This window comes from Cetorhinus maximus, chromosome 19, assembly GCF_964194155.1.
Source record: "Cetorhinus maximus chromosome 19, sCetMax3.hap1.1, whole genome shotgun sequence".
NCBI lineage: Eukaryota > Metazoa > Chordata > Chondrichthyes > Lamniformes > Cetorhinidae > Cetorhinus > Cetorhinus maximus.
Genome location: NC_135897.1, coordinates 67,416,299 through 67,438,058, shown reverse-complemented (window position 1 = coordinate 67,438,058; position 21,760 = coordinate 67,416,299). Strand labels below are relative to the sequence as shown.

Sequence of the window (21,760 nt, the reverse complement as noted above, 5' to 3'; positions counted from 1 at the left end):
CATCATAACTCCATTTACGCAGATTGGTTCCTTTACTACCCCTGCCAAGCAATTGATTAGAAAAGGGAATAGGCTCCACTTGGCAGTAACAGGAAGATGCCCGCTAAAGGCCCTTTGCAATCGGTCCAGGTTTTTGGGTGAAGGAAAACAGCAACTGCTGCTGCCCACTGCAAAAGAGGAAATGGCCTTATGAAGGCCTCTGGAACAGATTGAGCCAAGAACTTTACAGTACATACTGTTGGAACCAGTTCTACTGTTGGGCAAGGAAAGATTTGCTGGAGTCGACATTCGAGTTTGTGTGAAGGGCGATGGTCATGTAGCTCAAATCTATGCTATCTGTTAATCCATTTTTAAAGCATTGGTGGCATACTACCAGAAATATGTTGATGAAGCCTCCAGGAAAGAGATCAAGGACATCCTCATACAGTACATCAGGACCTTGCTGGTTGCTGATCCACGCTGTTGTGAGGCCAAGAAATTTGGTGGACCCGATGCCCAAGCACGTTACCAGAAATCTTACCGTTAACACTTTTATTTGATTGTGGTAAGTAAATGTGTAATTGTCACATATTGAGAAAAAAAAGACTGGAGAACAGCCAATATTGTTCTTATATTTAAAAGGGAGATAGAACAAAACTAGAGAAGTCTTGACCAATTTGCAGAAAATCACTGGTAGGAGGGGTAATGGAAGCTTTACTCAAAGATCCAATAGAAAAATATAGAAATCGAAAATATAAGAGTTGTTAGCATGGATTTCAAAATATGTTTTGACTGACCTTATTGAATTTGGTGAAGAAGTAACAGGAAGAATAGACAAGTTTAATGTAGTGGCTGTTTGAATTATTTGAATATTTGAATCTGAATTTTCAAAAGATCTTTGATAAGGTACCACATTGTAAACTCATGACTAAGGTCAGAGAAAATGGAGTTACAGAACAAGTGGCAGAATGGATAGCAACCTGGCTACAACAGAAATACTGGGCGGAATTTTCCACTCCCATCAGCGGTGGGAATCGTGGCGGGCAGTGACACTAAATTTGACGTAATGGGAAAAGCCAGTGATACCGGTAAGAAATTAGTTTGGAATTCTGTTCTCCCAACTTTGATGGCAGTTCAAGGTGGGTTGAATTTCCCACTGATCTATGTTGGGATCTATTATTGCATCTCATGAATGCTCATTAAAAGGCCAACTCACCAGAATTATGCTCCCCCTCCAAATTAAGTGCCCTCCCAAAGGATAATTAGAAATGCCTGTTTCCCAACTCCCAATGGCATGCACCTGGCAAGCTTCACTTCTTCCATGACTTTGAGGCCTGTAGATGTTGCTTTCTCCTTCTTTGGGGACCTCCACTTATATTGAGTGACGCGAGAAAACACTATGTCAAGACTGGACAAGGGAGGCAGGTGAAGGGTGGAGGAGGCAGGGCAGTAGGGTGGAGCAAAGGCTAGATAAGGGAGGCAGGCTTATGGGGGAAGGGTGGGGAATGTGTCCAGGGAAGGGGTGCATGTCTTAGAGGGTGGGGTCGATGGGGTTGACGGTGCGATCCTTGGGGGAGAACTCAGGGTACTGGTGATAGGAGGGAACAGTCACAGTCAATGGGGGGATTGGGATGCGGTGGGGTAGCAGGTCCAGGGTGAGAGTCTGGCAGGTAAGGTTTCATCAGATGGGTCACAGACGGGGTCAAGATAGGTGGTTCAGATAAGGGGAGGGGGCAGGGTCAGGGTGGGCACAGGGATAGTAACGAGTATCAGCTCTAAGAGGAGGAAAGGCATGTGGAGGTGGAGCATGATAGGGTCCAGGGTAAAGTGGGGAGGTTCAAGGGTGGCAGAGGGGAGAGGAATGGTGACTTTGGGTGGGTCTATGGTGATGGGAGGAATTTGGTGGGTGACGGAGGAGGGTAGAATGTGGTAGAATGAGTTTGAAAGGTGATGTGCACCATTTTTCAAATCTGACCTAGACCACGCAGTTAGTCAGTCAATGAGATCCCTCAAGGTGGGAGGAGCATCTTTTCGCATGGGTGGAGTTCAAGATCAACACAAGTGGCCGACTAAAGGGACACCCTAATAATTATGATGCAACTGGATATCAAAGATATTCAGTTGTGTTCTCCTCTCCATGGTGAAGCCCACAGGTTTGTTCCCAACTCTTGGGCCTCATAACTTCAACGTCCCAGCAAGGAATGGAGCTGCCATTCATTCTGTGTCATTTTCCATCTGCTGTAGTCAGAGGCAGGGATGAAAGGAAGGAGGGAGGTGGATGCCTCCAAGGGGAACGGCTGGTGGAAGGCAGCCACCTCGCGACTCCAAACCTCCATCCCCCGGGGTGAATGGTCATGACTGACAAGGGATCATTCGGTTAGGTTTTCTATGCTGCCAAGGCAATGGTCTGTCTATAGAGTTTCTAGAGTAGTGGAGGCAAGCAGAAAAGAATTTGAGTGAGGCTTCTTGCACATGGCTCTCATCACCCTGATCAAAGAGCAATGTCTCCAAGCGCATTCATGTATGAACAGGAGGAACACCCATCTCTGGTTCTCCAGGATGCCCAACAGCTGGAAGGGGTATGGGGTTGCCATGTCTAGACGGAGGCCAGGTGAAGGGCTTAACACTTCCCTGCTGGTTTTGAGACGGAGGGGAATCTGTAAAGGACTTGCTCGCTTTATGTGTCACTTCAATTAATTCATACAATCACTGAGGTGTCAATGATGCAGGCTGGCAAATCTGCCTTGGTAATGGCTTTCATCCAGATGAAAAGAAGGGTGCATCGCAGATTGGCAAGAGCCACGAGGAGCCAAGGGCCTGAGCAACAAGAGGCAGCAGGGCCTCAAGAGGCTGGCGTACGTGGACCACTGCAATGGCAAGCATTGGCCTGACCATGGATGTATCACCGGCCGTGCTCTTATCTAGAGATGAGCAAGAGGCAATGCCAGAGGTGCACTTGTATGTCCCGCGATGTAGTTGCTCACACCTGCCAGATTCTCCAGTACAAGCTGTAGCTGCAAGGACTCTGTATGAGTAATGCGGAGCTCCTGGCCTGCATTGAGTGAATGCCTGTCCAGGTGCCATTTAAATGAGGTAACAGAGGAGTGAGCACCTTCCTGCCCTCCCCACCACACGATTCAGCAAACTCCTCGCGAATACATAATTAATGAGTTGACAAGTGGAAGATTGTGCGTGTTCACCCACCCCCGCTGCCCAGAGGGAATCATGCCAACTTTCCTGCCTGCCACCAAACTTAGGGTGGAATCATTCCAGATTTCCATTAAGTGCGGTAACAGGAATAAAAAAAGTTGTCTTACCCACCGTCTGCAATGGCGAGTTTTCGCGCAACATCGTCCCTCCCAGTGCATCCTGCCTCATTAATAATGCATTCATTGGAAACACACTGGATCGCTGGCAGGGCAGCATCTGATTCATTCGTCCCGCTGTCACCTCAGGCCTTCAGTAATCCAGGCGCCATATTTAAAGGATGTCCCTGCACAGAGCTAGCACTCTCTAAGGGATCGGGAGCTGTGGAAAAGCCATGGCTGTTAAAGGGAGGAAAGACGCTGCTCCTAAATTTAACGACGCCTCCCTCAGGCACCAACTGGAAGCAGTGGAGACCTGCCATGAAGTCATTTACCCCTGCTTTGGGTGAATTCCAGACAAATCCAGCATGGGAGGCGGTGGCAGTGGTGGTCAGCACCAACACCCGGCAAAAGAGGCCAGCCACCCAGTGCAGAGAGAGGATGAATGATCTCCTCTGTTGCACAAAGGTAAGTCACTCTTCTCATCATTCTCAACTCGTACACTCACAAGCCCATCACACATCCACAGGGCCCTCACTCACTGTCAGTTCAAGCGCCATCACCATTCACGCTCTCTCACACACCTTCATCTGCCCTGCTCATCCCATCCATGATACAAATCACCACCCACACATGCCCGACATTCTTCTCATCTGGCATGGTATGCGTCCTGCTTACACTCTCTCCATGTGTATTCATGCAGGACAAGCTAGCACACAACAAGAGGGAGAGGAATTCCTAACATCAAGGTCCTCACAGACTTAAAATACAGTCATCCAGCTGGCCAACAACTACCTGGACTGTTCCTGTGTTGACGGTTGGTCAGCGGTGCTCAACTATGTGAAGATCCAGCAGTGCAACATCCATCAGACAACCATACTGTGAGTCAGTTCCCCTGTTCCGCAGTCCCCTGCCATGCACAAATTATCTTTCCTTGCTTTCACAGGCCCTTGACTCAAGCCCCAACGACACCTCAGAAGAAGAGCCTGATGACACCCTAATTGCAAACCCGTCACAACACTCACACACACCCTCCACCAGCACAGAGACACATGCCCCCGAGGGACTTAATTATAGACTAGCCTGGGGATCACAATCTGGTGAGCACATCACACTGTCTGATCCACATCAGGCAGAGTCAGGGACTTCCCAGGTTTCCGGAACTTGGAGGACTGCTGGAGGCCAGAAATCTGCTGAGTCCAAGTCAGATGATGAGCCTCTGGACTCAGTCATGTCACAGTTGCTGGAGCTGCAAAGGCAAGCTCAGGAACATCAGTAAGGGATGTCCGCTGCACTCCTCAGATTGCAAGGCACGATGGAGGGGTCTGTCCACCTTCAGGCTGAGGTGATAGCATCAGTATGCCAACGCAGGATGGCGGTCACCATGGAGACTTTGGTCCAGGACATGGCTCCTGCGCTGCCGCGCGGGGTGAACTCCATCGCTGATGCCATAGTTGGCCTCCAACAGTCTCAACGCAAGAGGGGTGCAGGGCAGCTCGATCTCACTCCAGCTACCTCTTCTCCTCAAAGAGTCACCCAGGAGCCGTCAGGCACCCATAGGGAGGAGAATCAGAAGCTCGACACCCCAGCGCCATCCATCCAGGTGACTCTGGGAATATCCAGCCGATCCAAATCCCCTCTTCCTGTGACCCCCGCAGTTCCAGCTCCATAGGCTGAGGAGGGCGCCGCTGGCCCACAGCAGGACATCCAAAGCAGGCCAAGCCCTCCAGATCTCAGCCCTCCAGAGGACGCCCACCAAGGTCATCAAGACAGGTCGTAGCAGTCAGCAGGCTGCCTCCACCTCCGCTGTGGATGTCCGGGATGCACCAAGACATAGCGGCAGGATTAGGAAAGCTAAGGAGATGTAATTGCACAGCCTGGGCATGGATGTTAATCACTTGTACATACTGTTTATTATTGTCAATAAACTCCCAAGGATGTCTCCTTGCCTATGGCTCCTTGTTATGATGAGTGGTGTTTGTGTCACTCAGATATGAAACCTCGGTTCCTGCGCAAAATAAAGGCAGGTGTCTCAGTCCAGGGCCTCTTCCCTGTGCTCGGTGCAGCCTTCAGACCAAAGTGATGGTCCGGCCTCACACTCACTGAACACATTAGTGATGCCTGCACCTCAATGGTGCTTGTCATTGTTGCCAGAATGTTGTGGGCAGGCATCACAGAGTTCCATCATTCTCTCTGTGTGCTCTCAGCACTTTTAAGGTGGGTTATGAGAATGCCTGCACCTGAGCTGAGAGCACAGCATGCAGTCCAATGGGCAAAGCTGCAGCCAATTGGTTGGGTGGAGTGGGGCAGAGGTGGGTGGGGTCTCAGGCAGCCATGCAGCGCACTAATCTCTGGCCATCCAAATGGGGGCCAGCACTCTACAGGAAGCATTAAGGGGCCTTCAGACTCAACCAAGACAGGTTCTTCGTACACCCATGCTAACCACATGTCTCTCTCTTTCATCCTACAGGAGTAGTACATCAGGAGCATGGAGCCTGGTGAACTAGCTGTATGCCTGATGGCTTACAGAGAGCAAAGACAACAGAGGCAAGAGTGACTGAGGCTCCTGGCTGCGCAGAGGCAGGAGCAACATGCTCTGGGAGAAGGGGCGGCTGGGGCTCCTGCACATGTCGCCGAAGAGCCACAGCAAGTCGTCGCTGGTCAGACCCTAGTGACAGCCAGGGCCTATTGACGCCGCCTTTCATTCCTGCAGATGACTGAGAACCAGTGTTGCCGAAGACTGGTCACTCACATCTGCCAGCTAATGCAGGATTTGGCGCCACGGGGACATGGAGGGCATCCACTGCCAGTGACCGTGACAGTGTCAGCGGCACTCAATTTCTATGCCAGTGGCTCTGTTCAGGGTTCCACAGAGACCTCTATGGGATCTCACAAGCCTCCACCCACAAACGCATCCATGAGGTCACAGATGGCATCTTTGTGAGGGCACACAACTTTGTGCATTTCACCCGGGACCGGGAGAGCCAGGATACAAGAGCAATTGGATTCGTCCAAATCTCGGGTTTCCCACAAGTGCAGGGTGCCATTGGCTGCACTCACATGGCGCTCAGATCTCCATCACTGCACACGGTGGACTTCATCAACTGCAAAGGGTTCCATTCGCTGAATGTGCAGCTGGTGTGCGACCACCAGAAACATATCCTGCAGGTGTGCGCACAGTTCCCAGGGAGTGTGCACGACACCTACATCCTCAGTCGGTCACAGATCCCTGACATCTTCCAGGGTCCACAGAAACTGCAGGGATGGCTCCTCAGGGACAAGGGCTATCCGCAGAGGCCATGGCTGATAAGGCCCATGCGGCGGCCTCAGACTGCAGCAGAGCGACGGTATAACGAGGCTCATGCAGCAGCTTTCAACTTGATGGAGCAGGCCATCGGGATGCTGAAGATCAGGTTGCGGTGCCTGGACTGGTCTGGTGGAGCCCTGCAATATAGTCCACAGAGGGTGTCACGCATCATCGTTGTCAGCTGCGCCCTTTACAACCTGGCGCTGCAACAAGGAGAGGAGCTGGCTGAGGAGGAGATGGAGGAGTTGGAGGTCTCCTCCGATGAGGAGGACGCCAATAGGGTTGAGGGTCAGGCGACCGCCGAAGGCGACAATAACTGGGATGAGGCCCTCGTACTGGCTAGACGAGGCACGCTCGGGAGGCCGTCATAGCTGCTAGATTTGTGGAGGATGATGACGACATGCAGCGAGGTGACCCCATAGATCCTCACATTGCATCTGTGAACATTTGACTCCAGTCTGGCTTACAGCAGCATGAATACCCTCTGTGAGAATGCTCCTGTCACGGAGACGCAGCAGAGGCCCTGATAGTCGCTCGATCACAGGCAGATGACGACAACATGCAATGAGGACACTCCAAGAATCTTCACATAGCCTCTGAGAATGACTGACTCCTGTCTGGCTGAAGGCAGCTCGCTTGCGCTCTGTGATCAGGGTCATATCATAGAGATGCAGCCATGAAACTTTAGAAGCATCTGATTCTTTGTCCACCTTCAGCACCTGGGCCCTTCAGGAGCACAGCATCACTGGTCACAGATGCTGAAGAGATAGAGGCCAGCCCCACCCAAAGGTGCCGAGAGCACACAGAGAGAATAAGAGAACTCTGTGGCACCTGCCCACTACATTCTAGCAGCAATGACGAGCACTGTTGAGGTGCAGGCATCAGTAATGTTTCCAGGGAGTGTGAGGCCGGACAATCACTCTGCTCTGAAGGCTGCACAAAGCACAGGGAAAAGGCTTTGGACTGAGACACCTGCCTCTATCTCGTGCAGAAAGGTTTCACATCTGAGTGACAAGAACACTGCTCATCAGGACAAGGAGCCACAGGCAGGGAGACATTCTTGGGAGTTTATTGACAATAGTGAACAGTATGTACAAGTGACTAACACCAGTGTCCAGGCTGTGCAACTACATCTTCTTAAATTTCCTAACCCTGCCACTACATCTTGGGGCTCCCCGGACATCCACAGCGAAGGTGGAGGCAGCCTGCTGATTGCTATGCCATGTCTGTTACGACCTTGTAGGGCGTTGTCTGGAGGGCCGAGACCTGGAGGGCCCCGACCTTCTTTCAGGGACCTGCTGTGTGGCAGTGGCACCCTCCTTGGCCTAAGGAGCTGCAGCTGCTGAGGTCACAGGAAGAGGGAATTCGGATGGGCCAGACACTCCCGGAGTCATCTTGATGGATGGCCCCGGGGTGTACACCTGCTGATACTCCTCCTTATGGGTGCCCGAGGAGAAGGAGTGGCACTGCTGGACCCTCACTTGGTAGACCACCGCTGCCCTCACCGTCAGCACAGGACTGGTCCAGACCATCGCCGGCCAGCTGGATGGCTCTGTTTTCAAAGTCTGTGAGGACTTTGATTTCAGGCATTCCTCCACCAGTCTGCGACCTCCCTCTCTTGTTGTGTGTCAGCTTGTCCTGCATGAATAGAGATGGAGAGAGTGTAAGTGGGATGTCTGCCAGGCCAGATGATAAGTATGCCTGGCCTGTGTGGGTGTTGAGTGGTCCCATGGACGGGATGAGGACAATGACGGTGAGTGTGAGAGAGTGAATGGTGATGTCCCTTGAACTGGCAGTAAGGGCCCTGTGGATGTGTGATGGGTTTGTGAGTGTGCGAGTTGAGAGTGATGAGAAGATTGACTTACCTTGGCGGAATGGGTGAGATCATTTATCCTCTTGTGGCACTGGATGGCTGTCCTCTTTTGAAGGGCGTTGACGCTGACCACCACTGCCACTGCCTCCCAAGCCTCGTTGGTCACGCTGCTGCCCATCCTGCAGCCAGAGCGGGGACAGGGGGCATCCCGGCGGGCCTCCACAACATCCAAAAGGCATTCCAATGACGCGTCGCTAAACCTGTGAGCTGCAGTTTTCTAACCTTTCATGAACATCTTCCCTGCAGCAGTCGTGGGCTGGAAGCGCTGAGATGTGTGCGTGCGGCTGGACTTAAAAATGGCGGCCGGTATGATGAAGCAGCAGGGCAATGGCAGGTGGGCGAATGAGAGCCCGCCCACCATGGAAACAGCGTGTTTCCTGGGAATGCTTAAATAATGTGGCGGGTTTGGGATGATACAGTGTGACAACCCGCCATCACAGCCGGCATAAGACATCGTATTACCCGTTCACTACCGCACTTAGTGCAAATCTGGGGTGATTCTGCTCAATGAAGCGGTTCAATAGAGAAGATTCAAAAACTAGGGCCATAATGTAAGATAATCCCTCCTGAAATAGAGAATTTAGGAGAAACTTCTTTACCTAAACAGTGATGAGAATTTGGAACACACGACCACATAGAGTAGCTGAAGCAAATGGCAGAGATGCTTTTAAATGGTATCTAAAGAAGCACATGAGAAAGAAGAGGAGTATGCTGATAGAATAATATGAAGAGGAGTTAGAGGAGGCTATTGTGGAACATAAACACTGGCATGGATCAGTTGGACCAAATGGTGTTTCTCTGTTGTAGACTTGACAAACAGAAGTCTATCAATTTTAGTTTTGACATTTTAAATTGGTTTAACCTCAACAGCTTTTTGGGAGAGAGCATTCTAGATTTTCAATACTCTTTGTGAAGAAGTGCTTTCTGACATTAACTCTGAATGGCCTAGTGCTAATGTGAAGGTTATGCTCCCTCTTCCGGATTCTCCCATAAGAGGAAATAGGTTTGCCCTATCTATCTTAGCAACTCCTTTAATCATCCCTCTATGCATGTTAAGGTTACACCTACCCCATTAAATATAGACAAAAAGAATTCACAGCATTTAATAAAGTCAGATTTTATTTGAGCTAAAAATGGTGAATGGAAAGCAAAATTCCAGAGAACCTTCCAGTCATTCAAATGCTATCGTGTTTGGTAAAGAAGGTTTTGCTGTTTGTCATGCTTCCCACATGACAAACAAACATTTGCATGTATTGTAGATAGTTCACAGCTTCTTACCTTTAGATCATGAGAAGTTTTTTTATTCATTCATGGGATGTGGGCGTCACTGGCTGGGCCAGCATTTATTGCCCATCCTTAGTTGTCCTTGAGAAGGTGGTGGTGAGCGGCCTTCTTGAACCGTTGCAGTCCATGTGGTGTAGGTACACCCACAGTGCTGTTAGGAAGGGAGTTCCAGGATTTTAGCCCAGCCACAGTGAAGAAACGGAGATATATTTCCAAATCAGGATGGCAAGCGGCTTGGAGGGGAACTTCTAGGTAGCGGTATTCCCATGTGTCTGTTGCCCTTGTCCTTCTAAATTGTAGTGGTCGTGGATTTAGAAGGTGCTGCCTAAGGAGCCTTGGTAAGTTTCTGCAGTGCATCTTGTCGATGGTACACACTGCTGCTACCGTGCTTCAGTGGTGGAGGGAGTGAATGTTTGTGGATGGGGTGCCAGTCAAGCGGGCTGCTTTGTCCTGATTGGTGTCAAGCTTCTTGAATGTTGTTGGAGCTGCACTCATCCAGGTAAGTGGGGAGTATTCCATCACACTCCTGACTTGTGCCTTGTAGATGGTGGACAGGCTTTGGGGAGTCAGGAGGTGAGTTACTCACCACAGGATTCCTAGCCTCTGACCTTGTCTTGCAGCCACGAGAGTGCAATCAATCTTTGGTTAGAAGCTGGGAATTTTCTAGGAGCTGCTCCTACTTCATCGCTGTACCTTTGGTAGATATGTTAGGTTTCCATTGCATTTATGGCAAAGTTATGGTTTCAGAATGCAAGTAGCTCCAAGGAACATCCCATTCTTTGCATGGAACTGGATTTCAGTGGACAACCGGTTTAACCGGCTACTGGATCACTGTCATTCCACAAACTCATTGCTCAGATCATCAGCTGAATTTTTGGCCCTTGCAAGAGCTAGGATCGGAGGTGGATGGGAGCTAAAATTAGTACCGCCAGCCTATGAACCCATTCCCTGGCTCCATTCTGTCCCTGGACCATTTTTGTGGAGGCAAGCAGCAGGAAGCCATTCAGGCTTATTCAGAGCCTAATAGAAGCCAATTAAAGTTCCAGTCAGCCTCCGGGTTCCCACAGGCAGCAGGGGGCAGTATAGCAGGATCCATGAGGCAGGCCAGGGGACTAGACTCCAGACAGGCCTAAAAGCCTTTCCTACCTTCCTCGGTGCAAGGAGAGCCACAAGCCCCCTGTAGACCCTGCCCACTGTCCTTAATTGTTTCCGCCCAGGAGCAGACTTGGGGCAGGAAACAGCCTGAACCTCTGTTTCCTGCCCCAGGAGGAAATCCAGCCCTATGTATTAGAAAGTCTTCTTTTATATATTCATTAAAACTCATCAAAAAACACTGAATTTCCTTTATTATTTAAAGGGAAATTGCATTCTGCAAAAAAAAAGGCTGAATACTTAATAAATATGTGTGAAATTACTTTGTCCACTATTTTAGCCTTGATGCTACCCGGGTTGCAAAGAACACATTGTGTTTGTATTGTAATAGTGCATAACAGAATTTCACTCCACACATTCTTTTCTTTTGCTTTTCTTCTGTAGCATCGGTAACTCAAACCACGTGACAGTATTAGTGCAGACATACTGCACACGCAATTTAAATGAATAAGAAATTTACGATAAACTCACCTTATAACTTGCAGATTGCTACAGGTCAGAATGAAGCTGCAGAAGTTCTTTATGGAGCTGTCTGTAAATGAGTTCTCACTTAAGTCAAGATGTGTTATTCTCTGTGTTGTGCTGAGTGCAGTTACAAGTTTCTTACAGCATGCATCAGTGAGAGATGTTTGCTTTAACCTAGAGAAATCAGAAATAGAAAATGGGCTAGTATTAGGGTTATTATTAGGAGAGGTTTTGGAGCACTGGTGATGGAATCTGGGGGTTTCTTCCTCCCATTTTTGCCTCATCTCTTAATATCTACACTTCATGCCAATTAGCAGAATCTAGACAAGTACATGATGAGCATTTAGGCTCTGGTTTCTGATTGATTCAGTTATCACAGCAAATTCATTCAGTATTACAACATAGCCCCAAAGCATGCAGGTTTATAGCTCCTGAAAATGCCAATTGCAGTCCACTGCCACCACTTCAGTGTAGCAGTATTCCAGGATTACCTACTTGTATTCTTCTCCCTGTCAGAATTCCCAGAGTTGGAATATTTGCATAAATGGGTGGGCATCTACATTAGTATCGGCACAACCGGAATATCTGCCAGGTGGAAAGGGAGGGAATTTGCTTTTTATTTATTCGTGGGATGTGGGCGTCGCTGGCTGGGTCAGCATTTATTGCCTATCCCTAATTGCCCTTGAAAAAGTGGTGGTGAGCTGCCTTCTTGAAGCGCTGCAATCCATGCGGTGTGGGTACACCCACAGTGCTGTTAAGGAGGGAGTTCCAGGAATATTGCAATATTAATCACTATGCAGCCCGAATGCTGAGAATTCCAACCAAAGAGGCTTTTATGGTACAGCACAGATCACACAGCCCATTCAGCCCATTTTACCCATGCCAGCTTTTCAAAAGGGCTATCAAAATAGGCCCTCTGCACTATTCTTTCCCCATAGCCCTGAATATTTTTCCTCTTCAAGCATACATCCAATTCTCTTCTGTAAGTTACGACTGAATCTGCTTCCACCATCCTTTCAATGCTTTCAGGATTATGACAATTTGTTGCTGAAAAAAGATCTAATTTCTCCTCTAGTTCTTTTGCCAATTACTTTAAATCTGTGACCTCAGGTTACTGACTATCCTTCCAGTCGGAACAATTTTTCTTTGTTTATTTTGTCAAAACCCTTCAGAATTTTGATACTTCTATTAAATCTCCTACAACCTTCTCTACTCTAAGGAGAACAATCCTAGCTTCTCTAGTCTCTCCACATAACTGAAGAGCCTAATCTTTGGTAGTCTCCATGGATTGCTACCTTGACGTGGTGGAGAGGCTTGACGTGCGCACCAATGATCCCTTGAGCGATGCCATCAGGAGTTCCTTGCTCCAGGAGGTCCAAAAAGTCATTAACAGCAGAACAGGTGAAGACAGACTGTGTGTCTCACCGGTTGCAAAAGCAAAAGAAGGCTGCAGCAGCAAGGTGGTTCCAGTCATCGTGGCTCAACATATCACTGAAATCCAACCTCCAAACTGGCAAAGTCGTGTGGACAATGACAGTACTACCCCAAGGTCCCCATGTTAAACAAAGTCACGTGCACACTTCTACCAGGGTCCATTTGCCAAGTCCTGGGTGATGGAGAATTGGCGACGGGGACAGGGCTGTGAAACTGGGAGTCCCAAAGCAAGAATCTGCACACAGGCAACAGGTGCATGAAGATCGTTGGCTACCTTTGTTGGGACAGAGACGTCTTTGGACAGCAGCATCCACAATTGAGGAATCCTCTTCAGGATACCCTCTGCTCACCCCAAGTGAGGAAGGGGCTAGAAAAGGTGCCCTAACAATAGACCATCCCACTCTCTCCTGCCAAGAGGACCATATCCTGCGGGATCACTATCTTTGTGGTCAAAGAAAGAAGACTTTAAATTTCGCAGTCGGAATGTTAGAACACTCATGGGTAATCTCACGAGTGACCACGCAAAAAGAAGAACTGCAATTGTATCACATGAGCTATCAAGACTCAAAATTGACATCGCCTCCCTAAAGACTGACAATGACCCTCATGTCCATGGTTTTGCCATCTGGAATAGGATCTTGGATGCACTGCCAGTACTCCCCAACTGCATAAATGAAAGGTTCGCCTACAGCTCAGCCACAATTGATGTGCCACTTTCATCAGCGCTTATGTTCTGACCTTTCACTCTGATGATTATTTTAATAAAAAGTTCTATTCTGACCTTGGTGAAGTCCTCACTGCCATCCCAAAAGAAGAAAAGGCTATCCTTCTGAAGGACTTTAATGCCATGTTTGGCCGTGACTCCTATGTCTGGAGAGAAACCATTGGGAAAACGACGTGGGAAAAACCAATGCAAATGGTGTCCTCCTGCTGACAAAGTGAATTCAGCACGTCCTCGTTGTTACAAATACCCTCTCCTGCCAGAAGGACAAATATAAACCCACAGGGAGGCAGCCTCATCAAAGCATTGGCACCTCTGGATCATGTCATTTTTCGAGTCAAAGTTACAAGTAATATCTGCATCACTCAATCCATGTGGGGGACTGATTCCTGCTGGACAGATCATTGACTTGTTCGATCAGTGATGAATATCCGCCCAGCACCAAGACACTGCAAGAATCAAAAGTCTAAGAGGAAGAAGATCAATGTTTCAGCCCTAAAGCAGTCCAACCGAAGAGAAGAATTTGAAGCACATCTCACATCCAATCAGAACAATGGTCTCAAATAAAGTTAGCTGTACTAGACTCCTATGTTCAGCCCATTGGGTTCGAGCATCGTTGTCACCAAGACTGGTTCGATGAAAACAATGCTGAAATATGTGATTCTCTAGAACCAAAACGAGCAGCCTTCATTGCCTGGCAGACAACCCAAGGTCACAAATTCAAGAAAAGTGTCAAGAACACCAGGAGCTCTTCATTGCATTCATTGACCTGATCAAAGCATTTGACTCAATAAATTGTGAGATTCCGTGATTGTGCTCCAGAGATTTGGATGTTCATCACAATCCTGCAACTGCTGCATGATGATATGACTGCAAATCTTAAGTGGGAGATCTTAAACAGTCCCCTTCAAAATCTGGATTGGTTTCAAGCAAGTTTGTGTGAATAGCCCCCATACTATTTACAATCTATCTGACAGTGGCTATTCACCTCATCAATGGTCAACTGACCTTTGGTGTGAGTATTAAACACTACCTGCATGGAATACACTTTAACCTCAGTTGCCTGCTTGCCAAAGCTAAAATGACCACCAGAGACATACATGATCTACAGTTTGAGGATGACTGCAGTGTCGTTTCCCACTCTGCACCAGATTTGCAAGCCACTCTCAATGTCTTTGTTTCTGCATGCAAGAGACTCAGCCTGTCTTTGAATGTTCCCAAAACAAAACTCATATCAACCCAGACTTGGTCAGTCAAATATTCCACCTCCCATATATGTTGAAGGAGAGACTCTTACTCTTATTAGTCTTATAATGCAGTGAGACCTGGACTGTGTCTCAGCGACATGTTAGAGCACCAGAGAAATTCCATTAGCAACGCCTCCATCATATCTTCCGGATTCAATGCTAATGTCCTTTTTCAAGCCAGCTTCACAAGCATTCAGACAAAACTTTTGCAAACTCAACTACGATGGACTGGACACTGTCTGGATGGCCTTAAAGCATCTCCCCTACCAGGTCCTCTTTTCTCAACTCTCAAATGGCCAGCATTCCGGTGAGGACAAAGAAAACTCTTCAAAGGCATTCTGAGGCTCTCCTTCAACTGCAGCAGCATTGACATTAGTGGAAGAGCTTGCTACCAATTGTTCAAAATGGCAACAACTTGTCCAAAAAGCTGCATTGTGCTTTGAGTCCAAATGCCATAATAATGAGACAGAGCGGTGGCAAAGAAGGAAAGAAAAGGAAACAAATCCTGCACTCCAGATCCCGCTATCTCGTGGGATGTGCTACCCCATGCACCCAAAGATCTGTGGGTCGAGAATTAACCTGTTCATTCACATGAAGACCCATAGCAGAAACTCATGACCCTGAGTAGACTTCATCCTTGAATTGAGGGACAGCCAACAAATCCTTGGTACCAGCCAACAAATCCTTGGTACCATTCTAGTAAATCTCCTCTGCACCCTCTCTACAATCTTGACATCCTTTCAACTGCAGAGAATTGATCCTTTTCCAAGAAGAAACCAATTTCAAATTTCCACCAGCATGCAGGTCACAAATTCTTCCTGTTATTACACCCCTGGATTATTCTATCATAGGATTAGATAAAATATGAGGACAATCCCAAAAGTAAGGCATTCAGACAACTACTAAGAGTAACCAAAACCACTGTCAAGAAAGAATTTCTGAGACAGAGTCAAAATTTGTAACATTGCTCATTAAATTCCTCTACTATTTTAATAGAAACATTAACTCATTCATTTTAAATTGAATAATACCTTTACTAAAATAATACCAGAAAGGGCAATTCCATGAAAGTGCATTAAGTGTACATGAGCTATTATCCAACAGTTTCATTTCAAAACCCATGCATCGTTTTAGAATAGATTGTAAAACTGGATTTAGATATTTAACTCTGGCACCCCACTGTGGCCTATTTAAAGGCTGCAGGATGTGACTGGAGATGAATCTCAGTGTAACTTCTTTCCTGGCAGGGCCTTGCATACAACAACAACAGCTGAAACTCACCAAGGCTCCTTAGAAGCACCTTCCAAAGCCACGACCACTATCATCTAGAAGGACAAGGGCAACAGGCACATGGGAACACCACCACCTGGAAGTTCCCCTCCAAGCCATTCACCACCCTGAATTGGAAATATATCACCGTCCCTTCACCGTCGGTGGGTCAAAATCCTGAAACTCCCTCCATAACAGCACTGCAGCTGTACCTACATGTAGTAATTGTAAGTTAAACCATTTCTTGCTGTTATGGGGATCATGTGACTGTACAGATGAATCAGCTGCAAGTGTGGGAATCTTAGGGGTGGGGTTTTTAGCCTTGGTCTTGGTACAAGCAGGTAGCCTCCTCTGAAGCCTGTAAATAAACTTTACTGCTTCTTACAAGAAATCAGCCCAGCGTTCCAAGTTTATTACACTACACCACAGGGACTTCAGTGGTTCAAGAAGACAGCTCACCACCACCTTCTCAAGGGCAATTAGGGATGGGCAATAAATGCTGACCTAGTCAGCGAAGCCCACATCCCTTGAATGAATTTTTAAAAAGCAACAGTTTATGTTTATATAGCACTTTTAGTGTAATTAAACATCGCAACTTGCTTCACAGAGGAATTATAAAGAAGAATTTGACACTGAGTCACGTAAGGAGATATTAGGGCAGATGACAAAAAAAGAGGTAGTGGGTTTTAAGGCGTATTACTGGACTACTAATCCAGAGGCCCAGGCTAATGCTCTGGGGACATGGGTTTGAAGCCCATCATGGCATCTGGTGAAGTGATAAAAATCAGGGATGCTCAAGAAGCTGGAAAAAGAGGATGGCTGTAGGGGTGGACTCAAGGGTCGGGGCATAAGTGTTGATGATAATGACATATTGGTTGGTCATAGCTGACCTGTGAATAAAGTGTCATGAGTCTTTTATTTCTACAACTGGGAAGCTCTGGTAATGCATCCAAGACCCTATTCCCGATGGCAAAACCAATTCCATGGGTATGAGGGTCACTGCCTTTCCTTTCCAGTACAAGGTGTTTCTTCCTTTAACCACCGCTTCCCAGGGGAGGCATCACCCCGGGCAGTGATGTCAATTTGAAGTCTTGATAGCTCACATGATAGAATTGCAGTTCTTCTTTCTGGACGGTCACTCTTGAGATTATCCATGAGTGTGCTGACATTCCAAATTGCAAAATTTAAAGCTTTCTTTAACCACAAAGGTGGTGATCCTGCAGAGTGTGGTTCACCAACCAGGAAAGAGTGGCACACCCTATTTTTTGGACATATTTTTGAAATGCTTCCTCAATTGAGGTGAGCCGGGGGGGTATCCTGAAGCAAACGGCACAGTCACAGATGCTGCTGCCCAAAGACACCTCTGTCCCAATAAGGGTATCCAGTGACCTTCATGCATCTGGTATCTGTGTGTGGATTTTTTTTTATTCATTCAAGGGATGTGGGCTTCGCTGGCTGGGCCAGCATTTATTGCCCATCCCTGATTGCCCTTGAGAAGGTGGTGGTGAGCTGCCTTCTTGAACTGCTGCAGTTCATGTGGTGTAGGTACACCCACAGTGCTGTTAGGGAGGGAGTTCCAGGGTTTTGACCCAGTGACAGTGAAGGAACGGCGATATATTTCCAAGTCCGGATGGTGAGTGACTTGGAGGGGAATTTCCAGGTGGTGGTGTTTCCGTGTATCTGCTGCCCTTGTCCTTCTAGATGGCAATGGTCATGAGTTTGGAAGGTGCTGTCTAAGGAGGCTTGGTGAGTTCCTGCAGTGCATCTTGTAGATGCTACACACTGATGCCACTGTGCTTCGGTGGTGGAGGGAGTGAATGTTTGTGGAAGGGGTGCTCAAGTGGGTTGCTTTGTCCGGATGATGTCAAGCTTCTTGAGTATTGTGGGAGCTGCACTTATCCAGGCAAGTGGAAAGTATTCCATCACACTCCTGACTTGTGCCTTGTAGATGGTGGCCAGGCTTTGGGGAGTCAGGAGGTGAATTACTCACCGCAGGATTCCTAGCCTCTGACGTATTCTTGTAGTCCCAGTATCTATATGGCTAGTCTAGTTCAGTTTCTGGTCAATGGTAGCCCCTAGGATTTTGATAGTGGGGGATTGAGCGATGGTAATGCCTTTGAATGTCAAGGAGCGATGTTTAGATTCTCTGTTATTGGAAATGGTCATTGCCTGGCACTTGTGTGGCATGGATGTTACTTGCCATTTGTCAGCCCAAGCCTGGATATTGTCCAGGTCTTGCTGCATTTGGACATTCTTGATTAGGAATCCCAGGTTCACAGCCCTGTCCCTGTCATCAATTCTCCATCACCACAGGACTTGGCAAATGGACCCTGGTAGAAAAGTACATGTGCCTTTGTTTAACATGGGGACCTTGGGGTGTTGTCATTGTCCACATGACCTTGACAGATTGGTGTTCATATATCAGTGACATATCGAACCACAACAGCCTGGACCACTTTGCTGCTGCAACTTTATGTCGCCTTTGCAACTGGTGAAATGTCTCCCGTTGCCTATTCTGCTATTAAGGACTTTTTGGACCACACTTTGTCTGGCACCTTTCTCCAACCTTACCATTATGGGTGGCCCTACCAGGAGCAAGGAGTTCCCAATAGCTTCACTCAAGGGATCGTCAGAATGCACAAGCCTCTCCACCAAGTCAAGGTGGTGATGAAGATGTTAAGGAAAAGTTCAGTTCTGACCTTGATGAAATCCTCATGGCCATCCCAAAAGAAGAAAAGAACATCCTTTTGGGACTCTAATATCAGAGTTGGTCATGACTCCCATGTCTTGAGTGCAATCATTGGGAAAACCTAAGTGGAAAAAGCCAACAAAATGGCGTCCTCCTGCTGACAAAGTGTGCCCAGCATGGCCTCATTATAAAAAAGCCTCTTCTGCCAGAAGAACAAATACAAAACCATATGTATGCATCCTCATCAAAGCATTGGCACCTCCTGGTTTATGTCATTGTTCATGTCAAAGAGCTAAGTGATGTCTGTATCATTCAATGCATTTGAGGGACTGATTCCTATTGGGCAAATCATCAACTTGTTCGATCGGTGATGAACATCCACTCAGCTTTGCAAGACCCAAAAGTCCAAAAAGAAAAACAGTCTGACGAAAGAGATGGATTCCAAGTGGAGCTCATGACTGACCTGGAAAATCTTCACACATCCATCTCAATTTCAGAACAGTGGGATCAAATAAAGTCAGCTGTACTAGACTCCTGTATCTGGACCCTTGGATTCCAGCATTGTCGTCACCAGGTCTGATTCAGTGAAAACAATGCTGACGTATGTGACCTCCTGGAACCAAAATGAACAGCCTTCATTGCCTGGCCGAACAACCCAAGGTCACAACTCAAGAAGGCCACATTGAAACAGCTCAAGGTTGACACCCAAAGACAATACAGAAGATAAAGGACATTTTTAAAATTAATTCACAGGATATAGGCTTCGCTGGCTGAGCGATATAAACAGCAATATAATTCCAGGTCCAGATAGTGAGTGTCTTGGATGGGAACTTCCAGGTGGTGGTGTTCCCAACTATCTGCTGCCCTTATCCTTCTAGATGGTAGTGGTTGCGAGTTTGGAAGGTGCTGTCTAAGGAGGCCTTGATGAATTCCTGCAGGCATCTTGTAGATGGAACACACTGCTGCTACTGTGTGTCAGTGGTGGGAGGAGTGAATGTTTGTGGATGGGGTGCCAATCAAGCGGGCTGCTTTGTCCTGGATGGTGCCAAGCTTCTTGTGTTGTGGGAGCTGCACTCATCCAGGAAAGTGGGGAGTATTCCATCACACTCCTGACTTCTGCCTTGTAGATGGTGGACAGGCTTTGGGAAGTCAGAAGGTGAGTTATTCATTGCAGGATTCCAAGCCTCTGATCTGCTCTTGTAGCCACAGTATTTATATAGTTAGTCCAGTTCAGGTTCTGGTCAATGGTAACCCCCAGGATGTTGACAGTGGGGGATTCAGCAATGCTAATGCCATTGAACATCAAGGGGTGATGGTTAGGTTCTCTCTTGTTGGAGATGATCATTGCCTGGCACTTGTGTGGCGTGAATATTACTTGCCACTTGTCAGCCCAAGCCTGGATATTGTCCAGGTCTTGCAGCATTTGGACATGGACTGCTTCAGCATCTGAGGAGTCACGAATGGTGCTGAACATTGTGCAATCATCACCGATCATCCCCACTCTGACCTTATGATGGAAGGAAGCTCATTGATGAAGCAGCTGAAGGTAGTTGGACCGAGGACATTATCCTGAGGAACTCCTGCAGTGATGTCCTGGAGCTGAGATAACTGACCTCCAACAACCACAACCATCTTCTTTTGTGCTAAGTATGAATCCGACCAGTGGAGAGTTTTCCCCCTGATACCCATTGACTCCAGTTTTGCTAGGGGTCCTTGATGTCACACTCGGTCAAATACAGCCTTGATGTCAAGAGAAGTCACTCTCACCTCACCTCAGGAGTTCAGCTCTTTTGTCCACATTTGAACCAAGGCTGTAATGAGGTCAGGAGCTGAGTGGCCCTGGCAGAACCCAAACTGGGCGTCAGTGAGAACTGTTGATGACCCCTCCCATTACTTTACTGATGATCGAAAGTAGACTGATGGGACGGTAATTGGCCAGGTTGGATTTGTCCTCTTTTTTGTGTACAGGACATACCTGGGCAATTTCCCACATAGTCGGGTAGATGCCAGTGTTGTAGCTGTACTGGAACAGCTTGGCTAGAGGTGCAACAAGTTCTGGGGCATAAGTCTTCAGTACTATTGCCGGAATGTTGTCAGGGCCCATAGGCTTTGCAGTATCCAGTGCCTTCAGCCGTTTCTTGATATCACGTGGAGTGAATCAAAGTGGCTGAAGACTGGCATCTGTATTGCTGGGGACCTCTGGAGGAGGCCAAGATGGGTCATCCACATGTCGTGGGAGGAGGAAGCCTGAGCGGTCCAACAATATGTTGACTGTCTTGACATACGAAGATTTTTTGAAGACACCAGGGCCATCTATAGACCAAGGTCAAATGGACAAAATTCCCTTTGCTCTGAGGACGGTGCATCTCTTAATGATGATCATGCAATCCATCAACCATGAATCCAAAGTGGCAGCTGATATTCTCCATGCTATCCTTACGTACCTGCGGTAGAATTCATGGGGGAATCACCATCAATGGGAGGGTTGCAACAAGCAATCTAATGCATGATAAACAAAGCCTGTGGCCCTGATGGTATTCCAGCTGAGGTCTTCAAAAGCTGGTGGGCTTTTGCTCACATCAAGACTCCATGCACACATTCTACGCATTTGCGAGGAAAACGAGCTCCCCCGCTACCTCCCAGACTTCAGGAATGTGACAATTGTAACTATCTTTAGGAAGAGATAAATCATTCTGTGGAAACTATTGAGGTATTTCCCTCTTGTCATAGAGTTCATAGAGTGTGTTCGGGCTGTTTTCTAGAACAATATTTTCTGGAACCCACCAGCGACCAGACTATTTTGGTTCTAATAACGTGTAATGAGACAGGATTAATTAAAGACCTCATGGTGAAAGATCCTCTAGGTAAGACTGATGTAACAAGATAGAATTTCATATTCAGTTTGAGAGTGAGAAATGTGGGTCCATAACTAGTATCTTCAACATAAATGAGGGCAATTACAAGGGGATGAAGACAGAATTGGCCAAAGTAGATTGGGTAAGTAGGTTAAAATGTAATATGGTAAAGAAGCAGTG

The 21,760-nt window shown here is 47.5% G+C and overlaps 1 protein-coding gene and 1 pseudogene across 1 annotated transcript in view; one reads left to right on the top strand and one right to left on the bottom strand.

Annotated features, from left to right (window-relative positions):
• LOC144694081 (NACHT, LRR and PYD domains-containing protein 12-like) overlaps positions 1 to 21,760 on the bottom strand; it is a 45,780-nt gene that overhangs the window by 1,916 nt on the left and 22,104 nt on the right. Inside the window, exon 8 of the mRNA XM_078564441.1 lies at positions 11,372 to 11,539. Coding sequence (XP_078420567.1) covers positions 11,372 to 11,539 — 168 coding nt within the window. The remainder of the gene's footprint in view (positions 1 to 11,371; positions 11,540 to 21,760) is intronic.
• Positions 79 to 563, top strand: LOC144694214 (small ribosomal subunit protein uS9 pseudogene; annotated as a pseudogene).